General features: G+C 35.7%; 1 protein-coding gene across 1 annotated transcript in view; it reads right to left on the bottom strand.

The window, feature by feature from the left end:
* The window catches only part of LOC117781291 (acetylcholine receptor subunit alpha-type acr-16), a 147,190-nt gene extending 131,868 nt beyond the window's left edge, over nt 1–15,322 (bottom strand). The window contains 1 exon segment of the mRNA XM_034618042.1: nt 15,104–15,322. Coding sequence (XP_034473933.1) covers nt 15,104–15,164 — 61 coding nt within the window. The 5' untranslated portion in view covers nt 15,165–15,322.
* Between the last annotated feature and the right edge of the window lie 405 nt (nt 15,323–15,727).

The following is a 15,727-nucleotide window of genomic DNA, read 5'->3' as shown; positions in this document are numbered from 1 at the left end:
ACTCCGTCTGGGCCTGGCGCTTTGTTGCCATGTATGCGTGCCGCTGCCTCCAGTATTTCAGCTCTGTCTGTATATATCGGTGCTGTTTGCATGGTACCCGCCGTGAGGTTGGTTTGTGGGTGCTCCGGAAATAGGGTTGAGACGATGGCTACCAGCTGATCCGGTTCCATGGGCATTGGACGTCTTGCCAGCTTACCCATTACCACCTTATAGGCCGTCCCAAATGGTTGTGCATCTGCTTCAGCGCATAGGTTTTTCCAGCATGTGGATTTACCGCTTTTGATCGCCTTGTTGAGTACAGCACGCTTCTCTCGGTAGTCTTGCAGCAGGCGCATAAAGTTGGGTCTTCCCCTTGAACGTTGTTGAAGACGTCTCGCAGCCAAGCACTGTCTCCGGGCATCCGCAATATCTGCGCTCCACCAATGGACCGGTTTCCGTCCGTTTCCACCTTTCCTCTTCTGCAGCATCGAGGCGTCACATGCACGCTTGATTGCCAAAGCGGTGTTATTCGCATATTCATCAGCATCCTGGCTGGGCTGAATGTGTGTGCTTTCCATCATAATGAGGAGGGCTTCTTCGTTCAGCGTCTCGTGGGCCCAACTAGTGAAGCTCGGCTGCCTCGTCCTATGCATGCTAGATCCGATGGTGTACAGTACTGCTTGGTGGTCGCTATGCGTATATAGGTTAGACACAGCCCACCTGGCATTTCGAGCTAAGCATGCGCTAGCAAACGTGAGGTCTATCACTGAACCCCTACCTGCCTTAGTGTAGGTTTGCGCGTTTCCTGAGTTCAGCAGAGATACATTGAGAATTGCAAATGCATCAATGAGTAGCCTACCCCTTGCGTTGGTACGGGTACTACCCCATTCGGTGGCCCACGCATTAAAGTCTCCAGCAATGATTACTGGCGACCGTGATCTCGCGTCAACTACAATTCCATCGAGGATTTCGGCGTATTCCGCGATCGGGATGCTTGGTGCAATATAGCAGCTATAAATGCAGATTCCATTACATTTAGCTCGCACGAAGCCCCTAGACGTGCTCTGCTCTCTTAATTGGAATGGCGGATCAGCACAGCTCCAGATTGCTGCTCCAGCACTGTGATTTTGTAGCCAGCTTCCATCCTGCTTCGGTTTGTACGGCTCACACAAAGTGGCTACATCGATGGCCTTCTCGCGCACTGTCTGCGTTAGCAAATCCTGTGCTGCTCTACAGTGGTTTAAATTAAGCTGCAGAAACTTAATTTTTTATTTTTGTTATTGCCTTCGTGTAGAACGGGCAGCCCTTGCTAAGTGTGTGGTGTCCCGTTTTTTGAGCTCCAGTTCTGGTGCAGAGTATACAGCACGCATTTTCCTTGCAATCCTTGGATGGATGGCCCTCTCCACCGCAGTTGAAGCAGCTTTTAGATGCGTCATGTTTGCTTCTGCATCGGGCAGCCGTGTGTCCGAATTCAAGACACTTGTAGCATCTACGTGGATCGATCAGGCTGCGTATGCTGCACACTGCCCACCCTATACGAACTACTCTCATCGTTAGCAATGAGTTTGCAAATGCCTGTGGAGAAACATCGATGCTATCTGTGTGCCACGGTAGCCTTTACGTAGTTTTGGCGCCGACTCTGCAGGTAAATCGCCCTCGATATGTTTGAGCACCTCCAGTGTGACATCGTCAGCTGTTGCCCATTCAGGGAGATCTCTAATCTCAACACGTACCTTCTCCGAGATCACCTTTACCTCAGCTGTCTCCCCCAGCGCTTTTTGTACAGCTTCGTGCAGCTTGTTTGTGGCATCATCAGCAGTCTTACTCATTTGGAAAAGAACTTCCCCTGCAGCAGTACGCCGTACAGCGCATACGTTCTCCTTGTACTGCTGTAGCTCGTTGCTGGTCTGCACAGAGGCAAGGACTTTAGCATAGTCATCTGAGTTTTTGCATTTGACCAGTATAGCGTCTGGTCGGCTCCTGCGCCTCGGTGCTGGCTTGTTTCTGGGCTTGACCATGTGCCATTCTGGCTTGCTCTTCGCATTGGCTGGGACTTCCTCTAAATCGCCTCTGCTGTCCACCGCGTTCGCCGCCACTTGACTATACGTCGGGGCTCGGGCATCTGAAGTGCGCTTAGTTGCACTTTTTGGGGGCTGGTTCTGGTTCTTCCGCTTATTGCTGCCTGTTGGCTTAGACATCAGCTTCTCCTTTAGTTGCAGGGACGGGGTCGTCTGGGACGCATTCTCTGCAATATCACACAGAATGGGACGGCGCTGCGGTTCAGTTTCCTTCTCTAGTAGCCCGTTGAGGATCTCAACTTGCAGCTGCTTCATATGTGCAAATGCGTCTCTATTTGCCTGCGTAATATGTCTGGCCGCTTTAGGTCTGAACTCATGCATTAGGCTGTCAATAAGCACTCCCAACTCTTCCGCTATTCCGTGCAAACTCTTCTGCGTTTTTGACTTCTTCGGCGCTGCATTTGGCGATGTCCCCGGACTGATATCCTCTCTGCACCTCTTAGGTGTGTCCGTATCTGCAGCATTAAACTGGAACACAGATCCCATCCCAGCAGGCGGTGCAGATGCTGGCGCACCAGGCGGTGGCGTTCTTCCTATCCTTGGACGCCCGTTGAAATTGGAAAGAAGCTCCGCTTCGATCCTTTCTACATCTTGGCTGCCGCTCATACCCGTTCGCCAATATGGGTAGTGGTTGATCCTCTTTGCCGATTAGTTGTTTATTTATTATTAATATTATATTATTATTATTATTATTATTATTATTATTATTATTTTTATTATTATTATTATTATTATTATTATTATTATTATTATTATTATTATTATTATTATTATTATTATTATTATTATTATTATTATTATTATTATTATTATTATTATTATTATTATTATTATTATTATTATGTGTGTGTGTGTGTGTGTGTGTGTGTGTGTGTGTGTGTGTATGTGAGGCGAAAGTAACTCAATGCCAGCCGCACGCTCTGTGACCGTGTGGCAAAGTCAGTCATTGGGTCGACCGGCTTGACTCACCTGACCGACTAAAACCTGCTATCTACCTCCTATTTTCTCCTGCTATACAAATCCGAAAGCCCGCCACGCTGTTAATGTCACCATGGAGACAATAGCTGTAGATGTGGCTATAGCTGTATTTGATCCTGTATCTGTATGTGTAGGTACTGCTGTTGCCTGGGCGCCTTAGCGTAGGCTATGCAAATCGCCGCACAACAAAATCACATAGGTATAAACTCGAGCTGTGCCTCAAAATTGGCATGTTTCTTTTTTTTTACGTTTGGCTTGAAAGTCAATTGTATTGGTGCTGTCTACACATATACACACACACACACAAACACACTGAGTGAGTGAAAGAGAGAGCACGAGTATTTATACACACTCGCATTCACATTCATTTAGGCTGACGCTGGTATTGCATACATTAAGGCGCCCTGGCGCCGCGGTGCTGCCATGAGCCTTTGGCTCTGTATGTAATTCGCTTTGTAGTCGCCTTGGGCGCAATTATTTCATTTTTTTTTTTTTGGTTTTACCTCAATGGGAAACTCCTCTCTTTAAATGCTTTTAGTGAATCCATCGAGTGACTGGCAAACAGTTAAGAATTGTCAAGATTTTAGTTTGTTATTTAATTTATGCTTCTTTAATTGTTATCAACTTGTTCGCAGTATTTAAAATGTATTTATTTATTTATTGTCAAGCTATAAGCAGCCGACACTTAACTATACATTTAAATTAACAAATAAATTAAAGTATTACTGTATAATGTAAATATAAATAAAAAAGATATTAAATTGCAAAAAAAGTCTCTGTTTAATATTTGTATTAACCGAGATTTGTGTTTTACCAATTTCTTACAGCATAACAAAAAAGCTTGTTGATTAAAAAACTGTTAAAACATGTTAATTATCAGCCCTTAACAGTGAGCACTTAACAGCATTATCTTGTTGTTGTCGATTGACTTTATATAGTGCTATATGATGGAAAATTTTATACGTTTATAGGAAATATTGTAAAGATTACGGGAGTTGAAATCAGAACTATATGTATTTTATTCAAATTGCATTATAGAAGAATTTCTGCTATTCTCTTATATTTCTTTCTTTTGTAGTATTTTTCTTATTTTATTTAAACCAATGGTTTACCTCACTTTGTGCAGTCAATTTTAGATTAAATCTCTAAAAACAGTTACTCTTATAAAGTTCTCAACATGACATAAATCACTTAAATAGCCTAACAAAATTGGTATCAAAGCTTAGAATCAGCAGGTAACTTTGATCACCAATCATGGTACCTGATTACAACTTTTTTATTTTTAGCAGGAAATTTGTAACAATCAAATTTTGGTATCGGTATCACAATAAATGTATCGTACAAATAGTGTGATACCTGATACTGATTGTTTATTATGAACGATGAGAGAAGACTTTTCACAAAATAGTGATTTAATAAAGTCATTTAGCAGGTACTTATTACTGATCGTACTTTACAGAATCTGCTTATGCTAATAACATAGATCCGTTAGGTTTACTAGGTTATATTAACAGAAATGTATCAAAAAATGTTGAACGCAGATCGATAAAAATAGATGGACAAATCTTTTTTTTAAATAATTTTTGTTATAAGAAAAGTAGAATTACGTTGATTATAATCTAGGCAACAAATTTGGACTTTTTTCTTCTGAATTGAACCAAACCCACTTTTTTGGATAAATATAGGGCTCCAAACGACGAAAAACTTTTTTTTTTTCTCTATGGCAGAGAAGGTGCGCCCACCTTTGTCATCATTACTCGAGAATGCCAACACCGAATTCTTAAGTTTTACTTTTCCTGAAAGCTAATGAATGTATCTGTAAATCATCCATACACAGTCTAGAATTTAATTCAGTAGTTTAAGAGCTATTAATTTTTAAATTAAGAAAATGTTGTTTTTTTTTAAACTTTTTTTTAGCATTTTTACTTTAAAATTCAACGAAAACTCGTAAAAAAAATTCTGATTGGTTTTGGTTTTAATTTTTTTTTGAAAATCTACATTAATTGAGAGTTGTTTAAGATATGATTCATTTAAATCTATGAAAAAAACGGCGATATAACAAAATTTTATGGTTTTTTTTGCATACTTTTCTTGATTTTTATGACTTCCTTGTAGAGCGTCATGACCTTTAGTATGCACATTTTTTGTGTGCTGTTGCCTAGTGTTACAGGTCATTGTTTAGTCGGCTATGCCTTGCATTGTTATGCGTGGCATCCCATTGTCGAGTACTGTCATTTATTGGTCTTTTACTTTCTTTCTTTTTATGACATTTTTAAGTAAGTCGCAAGTTTTTTTTGTTTTTGCTTTTTTGTAATTGAATGCGTTAAATTACAGCAAATTTATGCCTATCAAGTTTGTCTTTTTGTTGTGTTTTCGCGTTGTTTGGGCGACCCACGAGTGCCGTTTACGGTTATTTAGGCACAGGCACTAAGTTTTTTTTACGATCTAGCAACGAGTGGAGGGTGGGCGGGGTATTGGCCATATAAAAAATGCTTATTTGCAAAGTTTAGTGGCGGCAATGTTGACTCATACGACGCCCTACAGGTGCCTCCGGCACTCCCCGCTGCCCTGCTGCCCCAAAAGACAGACGACGGCACGGAGACTGGAGCAAGGTTACGACTAACTCTAAATCCAATCCAAGAAGCTGAGGCAACGTTCAGATGGCGCCACGGAAGTGCAAAGCGCGTAGCTAAAACTTGTTTTTCTTACAGTGCAGCTGACTTAACGACTGACTGAGCGGGGTCCGACTTCAACTTTGGCTACGGGTACGGTACGGGTAGTTCGGGTGGTACGGATGGTTTTAATGGTACAGTCGGCAGCTTCTGCCCGCTGGCGGCCTTGAAAGTTGTGCGTGCAGTTGGCACAGGCTGAACAACTTGACGGCGTCGCCAAGCGGAAGCTCCGAACACTACCCTACCACCCCCTTAACGTGGATTATCCGCTTTACCTGCAGGCGTCAGTGGCAGCTTCCGCAGGGAGCAAACTTTTGTGGCAGTGGGTGCCAAGTTGGCGGCGCTCATGCTCGGCAGTACATCGAAAAACACTGCGGCTGCCAAATACTAAAGGAAAACCATGTTTTACCACCGCTAAAGACTTTTTATATTTCGTGATTTTAAGTTTTAAGCCAAATTTTTGTGTGCTTCAAATCAATCGTAAAATTTCTTAGTGCTCAAGAAATTTATAAAAGTTTATGATGCGATAAATTAAAATTAATAATTCAAATTAATTCTTAATTAGAAACACTATTTAATATTAGTCAAAGCAATAATACAATACGAAGCTCGTTTATAAATTTTTAATTTCTAAACAAACTTAAATGAAATTCAATTTGATATAAAAAAAATAGAGTAACATTTGATAAATTTAAGAAAATTAAAAGAATAATGATTAATATAAACTTGTATTATCTTAATGTAGAAAATATGCTTTGTTCAATGAAAAGAATTTATATTATATTTTTACCAATGAATTTAATAATTAATTTGTATAAAAAAAAATACGGTATTAATGCCGACCAAAGTAATTTCTTTAAATTTTCCAAGATTTGTTCTCTTTCCACATAATTTATTCACATTTAATTTAACTTATTTAATATCAAGCTCAAAGTATTCACGAATCAACTTGTATGTAAAGCCAAGTTACTGTCATACATGCATAGCAGTAAATACTTAGTGAATACCAGCGTATTTGTATGAAAATTAAAGCTGAAAATATGTTAAGAACGTTTTAAATGTGATGTCTTTTGGTACTGTCACGACAAATCCAATAGAAATTTATGGAATTTAAATTTTTTTGAATGTACAAAATGCCTTAAAAACAAAATATATGACCAACAATATTGTATGCCCCCACTGTAAGCCCATTGAGAGTTGTTGGTCGCAATGGTTTCAAGGTACGCAGAGCCGCTCGAATTGCCATGAAATTTATGCGTTTGCCAACTGGCAGCAACAACAAGTTGACAACATTCGGCAGAATCTCTGAAATATTGTATTTTCCCCTTCCGTCAGCTTTCTTCCCATTATTTCCCTCGCTTTTCCTGCTCTGCCCTACGCTTTTGGCAATTTTCAACTGCTGATTTTCCAATCAGTGCACACTTTGTTACATCTACGCGAAGCTTATTGAAAATATTTGTCCTGGCCACGAAGTCGAATAAGAATTCGAATACGAATAGCAATGTGAATGTAAATGCGTATAAGACGCCATCTTCATTAGTCTTTGTCTTGCTCTGACAATCTCAGAGGCAGACAGGGGCCAAAGTCATTCGAAGATAGCAAGCATAAGAGAGTAAAAGATGGAGAGATGGTAAGAGTGAGAGCCATAGCGAAGTCCATCAAACATTTCCCAGTTTGCTCCCACAGCGATACTTAAATTATAACAACAACAACCAAGTCATAATAACAATAAGAGCCTTGAAGAGCGGCACAGGAAAGACAGCTATGAAGCGTTTGAATGACAGCTGCTTGAGTTGTTTCCACTGGACGGCATCAGTCTGCATTAGCTAGTAAAATAGCTCCTTCAAAATTTTGTGGCAATCATTTTACATATTTCGAGCAGGGACAGTAATTAATGATTATTTTGTTTTTTTCAATTGAAAAAATCATTCACTTCTAGTAACTGTAAAAAAAACGTAAAATATACCAAAATGTTTCTGTAAGGGTAATCTATGCAATTTTACCATGATCTTAATTTATGATTTTTATTATTTTACTCATGAAATATTCATTATTTATGTGCAAAAAAATAAAACTTAAGAAATAATCATTATTTTTGAGAAAAAAAAAAAACTCACAGAATAATAATTATTTCCTGAGTTTAATTTTTTTGAATCAAAAATAAAATTCAAGATGGACAAAATTTAATTACATTCCTGTTCAGTCAACCATATTTAAATTTAAAAAAAATTTCAAAAAATTTTTTAATTATATTTTCAATTATAAAATTATTTAATTTTAATTTTGTTCTTATTATAAAGTCATAACACCTTGGACTTTATTTTTGATTTAAAAAAAATAAAATGTTGCATGCTTGTAGAAAATGCAAAAATATTTAAGCGATTGAATGAATACATTTAAATCAACCCCTGAACTTAAGAAAATTAATATAAATATATAAGTGTATTTTTAAATTTGAAAAAAAATTTAATAAAAAATTTTTAATTATATTTCCAACAACATATTTATTTCATTTTAATTTTGTTTTTTTGTAAAGTCACAATAACACCTTGAGTTTTTTTTTTTGATTCAAAAAAATTAAACTCAAGAAATATTTGCAAATTTAAATCTTTAGTCTGACTCGAACTTAGGGACTGTAATCATTATAAGTTTTATTATAAAACTCAAAAAATAATCAATCTTCTATGAGTTTTACTTTTTTCAAAAATGATGATTATTTCTTAAGTTTAATTTTTTTGCTCAAAAGTAATCACAATAAAAATAATAGATCTCAGGGAATAATGATTATCCCACAAAAAAAAACCTCTACACGAGGTAAAAGTCTAGTGACGAAAGCAATTTCTAGCCCCAAAATTTCTGATATCCAATTTTGTGACGAACAAAATTCAGTTTAATCTAAAGATTTTAAATAAAAATATAAATTAATAAAAAAAAGCAAAAACTTAAAAAATAAAAAATTTTACCAAAAGGCCCCAACAGCCCCATTGACTGCAATCATTTAAAATTTTCCCCTCCCACTTACACCCCCGTATCTCATGACCCAGGTTGGTTAGAAAAAGTTATATTATGCCATTTTGTAAGTTAAGACTAAACCTTTCGATCGGTATATAACTCTCTGATCGGACAGTCGTAGCAAATTTTCCAACTTAGCTGTATATATTGTTAGTCGCCTTTCGCACCATTCGTGATGCTTTCGTCACTAACGTTAACTGCCGTCCGCAGTGATTTCTTGACATTAATAATAAAACTTATAAATGTTACAGTCCCTGATATCGAGTCACACCAAGGACTTACATTTTCAAATATTTGATTATTCTTCATTATATTGAAAGTCTATAAAACGTTTTCGACTGCGATAAATAGACAAATTTAATTATTTATGTGTCTGGTGTACTTAAAGCTAAAAATTGTAAATAAGTAACGAGGTGGTGAGCGGAGGTAAAAGTCATTGCTTTAATTCCTACATATTTATACTAACTTGGAATTATATAGTACTATAGCTTCAAAATTCAGAATATTTTGTATTCTTCATCATTATTTAATATTTAAATGCTTTTTTCAAGCTTACATTGTTTTAATATACTACATCAAAAAACACCTGGAAAGCCTGTCAAACGCTTACGAATGCGATAAGAAGAGCAATTGAAATATTAAATGAAATATTAAAAGCTATAAATTTAAATAAATAGAGAGAGGGTAGAGTCATTACTTTTTTACTTAATAGTTGCCCGTAAACCGCTTACAAATGAGGCATAAACAAGAAATAAGAAAAATTAACAAAAATAAAAAAACTAGAATGTAAGAATGAGCATAGAATTATTTTATTTTTATTGGTCTTAAGATATGTATATTAATAAAGGGGTTTAAGGTTACATTGGTTCATTATTAACCTCATTTTAAATTAGGTTATCATTTATGCTAAATGTACAATTTGCTGAACTACATATTGATGTGGATATAACTAATGCTCTGCACTAAAATGGAAACAAAGACGGTTGAGTATGGCTAGAGTTGAGAGAATTGAGAATCGTGCGTCGCGACGTTGCTTTTTATTTTTGACAACAGTGGATAACACATGAGACTTCAGCTGCGTCGCGTCGAAATCCCCCGCCTCCTACCTCACCCTTAAAAAAGCCAACCCAACTCAACAAGCCAGAAAAACAACTTCTCGACTGAATGCAAGTTGAAAAAATATTTGAAAAAAAAACGAACCAACTCAAACGCAAGAGCATTGGAGTGGCAGTATGCGTATGTGTATGAGTATGTGTATGTGTGTCTGCCTCATGCACACTGGGTAAAAGCTGTAGATTTGAAGTAGCGCCTCCTGGGGCTTAGTCTGACAATTGTATGAGTTATTTTTTTGTAATACCCTGTACACATGGGTTATATATGAATCAGCGAAAATCAAGCAAAAGTATAAGCAGATTCTTTAGATTGGAAAACTTGGCATTTCATCCGCCTTTATTGCTGTTGCTTATTGAACAAGTTATAAATTATTTCATTCCATTTGACTAAAAAAATTGTTAGAGTATCAACAAGTCGCATGTTGTGAAGTGTTTCCTTTATTTCTACTTGAATATTTGTCTCATTGCCGCGTATTATTTTTTCGTCTTTGGCAATTGCAGAGCGCTCTCGCGAGCCAACTTGGTTGAGCAAACTAACAAAATATGACCAAGTTTGGCTCTGGGCGATCTGCTCAGCTCTATGGCAATGGCGATGGCGACAATGTGAATTTATAGCTGGCTGCGTGGGAATTTACCCATGTAGTAGACACACACATATGTAAACATTTTTAATAGAAAGATATATAAGTATGTATAATAGAGTGGGTCAATTTTTTACGCGAAAAGGCGGCTATGAAAATCGTGATCTACAATGAATTCTAAAAAGAATTTGCCAAGAAACCATGGGTCTAAAATCAATATTGATCTTTCACTTTTTACGGAGAAAGTATTTGTATTTTTTGTTTGGGTAATTGTCTGGCAAATTCTTCTTAGAATTCATCGTAGATTAAGATTTTCATAACCGCTTTGTGCATTTTTTTTAAACCATAAAAATTGACCCACTCTAATGTATAATATATATTCTCCTATGTATAATGTGTGGCTTTTACATTTTATGCTACGTTTACTATTTCTCTGTTTGGCCTGTTTAAAGCACCGTGAAAATGTGTAAAAGAAAATTGAAAAATCCGTTGTGGAATTGAATAATGTGTCGGTGGCACAGGAAGGTAAAGCAGTTGAACAGTCGTGGCAGTTCTCGCTGTTCCTCGCCATCTGTGTGGCATGTTAGTCATGTGACAAGAAGATTTATGCATAGTCCAGGGAGTTGTGCATTTCGAATTAATAGTGGCACATAAGGATTTGTGAAACAGACTTTTAGAGTGAGCACAAAAGACGACCAAAAATAAATTGTTTATGGTAGTATGTACTATATATATTTACTACCTATCTTGTACTAGAAGAAAAGGCAAACGAACGATATATGAATACATTTAAACAATTGGTACTTTGAAGAGAAATTGAGTCGGAAATGCTGATAAGTCTGATAAATCTAAGGATATGAAAATGGTTTATCTAGTTCAATATCAAACTTAATTTCATTATAATCAACAGATTGCTTTTCTAATAATTGCTGTTCGTATGCTCCTGAAACTAACACATTTTTTTTTTATTTCCTATTTGACTTTTCGGGATAAAATTAGATTTTGAGATACAAATGATTAATTTGCTTCTATGACAGTTAATTCGATTTTGAACAAATTTAACCAGGATGTAAAAGACAGTCCCAAATAAACAATTTGTGAGTTCGGTTAAAATATCTTAAGAAACAAAACAAAAGTTTTTTATACAAAAGGTTAATTTTCATTCGATTGTTTCTCTGGCTATGTGATATACACTGAAAAAAAAATTTACTTCTTAAATTACGAACATTCATTTTTCATATTTTGTTCTTAAAATAAATCCATTCTAAGACCAAATTAAAAATCGTAGCTCCTAATAGAAGTATAAAAGTTTTAAATTGTGAGGAAAATACTAATCAGAGGTGCAAAAGAAAACGAAATCAACCGAAAATCTCTCAAACCTCCAAAAAATTTTGTTAGATTTTGGATTGGTTTCGATATCTGTTGCATCCCTGATTAGTATTTTCCTCACAATTTAAAACTTTTATTCCGAAAATCTCTCAAATCTCCAAACATTTTTGGGAGATTCTGTTATACTCGTATTTTCATGTAAAAGTAATAATTGCCCTGTGGCGCTCTGATTAAAGTCGCAGCTTCAGTTTGAAAACAAGATGCGCGGGATCGAACTTCGAATCTCCCACTCTTGAGATAGAAAATCATTTTAAAGTAATATTTATAATAATATCAAGTTAGAAAAATATGTATAAGAGAAAAATAAAATAAAATATGGACGGAGCTACAGTCGAGCATTCTCGACTGTCGGAGACCCCGTACTTTCTATGGAAAAAGCCAAGACTGCTAAAAATTCAAAAATATTCTGCTCACTTGACTCCCTTGCAGAGCACTGTATTACATTTTCGACTACTTGTCTCTATGACAGCTATATGATATAGTAAACCGATTTGAGCTGGTAAGGATGTATAAAACAAACTCGAAAGCATATTCTGTCAGTTTGTTTACGATATCTCATAAAACAAAAAGTTTTTCATACCAAGACTTGGTTTTCGCCCGATCGGTCCCATGACAGCTATATGATAAAGGAGTCTGATTTGAACCAACTTTGGTCAGGAAGTACAAGACTAACTTATAGGCTATTTCCACGACCACTCACATTTGGCTCATTTGGTCACATTTGGATGTGGCTCTTTTTTGGCTTTCCACGACCGAATGTGAAACTGTTAAGACACTCAAAGCAAAGCAGCTGTTCGGCTTCTGTGCACAAATTACAAAAAGCAGACAATAACAACATTTTATTATTTATTATGATATTTTAATTTGCGCAAATTTAATGTCTACCGATTTTATTGATGAAAACAGCTGGTTAAGGTGATAATTGCTATTTTTTTAAGAGCTTATCGATAAACATCGCGTGTTCGATAGAAAAATACTAAAATTCACGGGGTCGAATGACAAAATATCGGCTCATTCATTATGGATGAGCCAACATCATCATCCGGATTTTGTACTGAAATGAAGTCCACATTCGGGCCGGATGATGAAAATGGCGTCGGATGAGCCAAATGTGCTGTCGTGGAAATAGCCTATTAGATGCATATTCTATAAGTTTGATTATGATCTCTCATAAAATAAAAAAATGTTTCATACCAAGACATGATTTTCGTACGATCGGTTCTATGACAACTATATGATGTAGGGGTCCGATTTGAGCCAACATTGGTCAGGAGATATAAAACCAAGTAAGACACATATTGTATCAGTTTGGTTACGATATCTCAAAAAACAAAAAAGTTTTTCATACTAAGACTTGACCCGATCGGTCCTATGACAGCTATATGATATAGTGGTCCAAATTCAAAGAGCTTCGGTAAGGATGTATAAGACTAACTTTAATGCAAATTCTATAAGTTTGGTTATGAAATCTCATAAAACAAAAAAGTTTTTTATACCAAGACTTGATTTTCATCCGATCGGTCCTATGACAACTATATGATTTAGGGGTCCGATTTGCACCAAAATTAATCAGAATATATATAAAACCAAGTTAGATACATATTGTATCGGTTTGGTTACGATATCTCAAAAAACAAAAATGTTTTTCAAACTAACACTTGATTATCTACCGATTGTTCAATGAGCGCTATATGACATAGTGGTCCGATCGAAAAAAGAAACAAGTCTGATCTGCCTGCAATATAGAGGCATCTATAAACCAAGTTTAGTGTCACTAGCTTTTAAATTGCTCTTATAATTTGGATATGAAACTTTCTATGTCGATTTTTAGGCAGTGTCCGTCTGTCTGTCCGTTTGTCCATCCGTCCGTCTGTTTAAGAGCATAAGAGCAAGAGACTTCAAACTTGGTATGAAAGTTCCTGGATACCATAGGCAGATCAAGTTTGTTTTTATTTTTGGATCGGACCACTATATCATATAGCTGCTATAGGAACGATACGTCGAAAATTAAGTTTAAGTATGAAAAAGTTTTTTGTTTGTTAAGATATTCTTACCAAACTGATAGAATACGCATCTGGGATGGTATTACTCACTCTGACCAAATTTGGTTTAAATCGGCCTACTATATCATAAAGCTGCCAAACAAAAATTTAACGACCAAACTCAATTCTACAAATTACCTACGATGAACAATCCCCAGTGAGTTGTTGATTTTTTTTTTTTGAAATCGATTTAATCAACTCCTTAGATCGTTAAAAAATCATCGAGTTGAAGTACTCGATAATCGCTTCCCGAAAATCGAGTTGTCGATATTTTGATATATTTTTACATCACTACACTGATAAAAAAAAATGTTCTAAAACCAAGATTTTGGTCTCAGAACTAAGATTTTGGTCTAAAAAATGCGTCGGGAACATACTTTTCTTAAATTAAGAGAACACATCTTGATTTTAAGAACATTTTAAATACGACCAAGTTCTTATTTTAAGAAAAATGTTCTTAAAACTAAAATCGAAAAATAAAATAAAAAAAAAATTAATTTTTTATATTTATAATTTTTTCTTATTATATTTTAATTTATTTATATATTACTCTGTTTTAGTAATTTTATTAATTGTTACGAGTGGGATTCGAACCGCCGCCTACTTACCATTTGTTTGATACGAAATAGTACCTATTTGTACTTTCCTAACAATTTGAGATTTTTATTCTTATATTAAGATTTTAAGATTTTTTACATTAATAATCTAAGTTTTAGTAATTTGGTCTTAAAATAATCTTATTTTAAGAACAAAATATTTAAAATGAATGCTCTTGATTTTGGAAGTTGGTCTTTTTTTCAGTGTAGTAGTAGTAGAGTAATATTAACTTAATCTTAACAATAATAATTAGGTGTTTTATACATTTCTATGTAATTTACAAAACAGGGAGATTAGAAAGTGAAGAGATTGAAGTTGGGAGACTATGAGAAAGCATAGAGTTGAGACTGCTCTTTGCATGAATTAATAATAACAAATAGATTCATTTTCAGTTTCTAAGTGCTGTCATTTGTCTCAACATGAGTAGAGGGAGTTAAGAGTTGTATTTAAAATTCAATTTTCATTTCATTAATTAAATAATTAATTACTGTTTACAATTATTTAATTAAGGCAGCTGAAACGATTGCTTGGCTTTCATTAAGCTCACAGATGTACACAGAAACACACGGAGACAGACATAGAGACAATTGTAAAAGGTAAAAGTGTGATAAAAGGCAAACAGAAATGTTGGATGAGATGTTGGAGGGAGGACAAAGCACTCACCTTTAATTATCACAAGGAAGATCAACACGACAAACAGCGTGCACGACAACGACGAGTCCATGTCCTTGGTTGTGTTGTTTGCGTTGTTTTTAGAATGAATTGCTGTTGGAATGTCCCTGCTCCCGTTGTTGTTGTTGTTCCTGTTGCTGTTGTGTTGCTGTTCCTGTTATTGTTGCAACAACGTGGTTGGTGGTCGCCCTGGTTTAAGTAGCTTGCGTAGTGTCACGTTGCTGCGATTAACACTAGAGCCAAAAGACAATCGCGTCGAGTGGGTCAAAGTTCAACGTAGCACAACTGCACCTCTAGCCTCTTGTTGCAAGATGTCACTGCACAATAAACTTAATTAGAATATTTGTAATTATTTTTCACTTTATACAATATTTATTTCGGGTTTTTTCCTTTCTCCTCTTGTCATAGCTTATCTTTTTGAAATCAACCACAACTTTTTAAATTTATTGCAATTTGTTCCTAATTGTTGGCAATTTCTTTAATATGAACAAACATTTGCCAGAGAAATTTTTGTATTTCTTTAAATTTTATGGTTTATATATTTTATAAGCTTGCTTTTCGAATATTCGGCTGCTGCGGTTTGTTTGCACTACTTTTATTTTTTTTAACTTGAGG

The sequence above is a fragment of the Drosophila innubila genome (genome assembly GCF_004354385.1).
Source record: "Drosophila innubila isolate TH190305 chromosome 2L unlocalized genomic scaffold, UK_Dinn_1.0 4_B_2L, whole genome shotgun sequence".
Classification (NCBI taxonomy): Eukaryota; Metazoa; Arthropoda; class Insecta; order Diptera; family Drosophilidae; genus Drosophila; species Drosophila innubila.
This window is presented reverse-complemented; position numbering and strand designations above follow the sequence as displayed.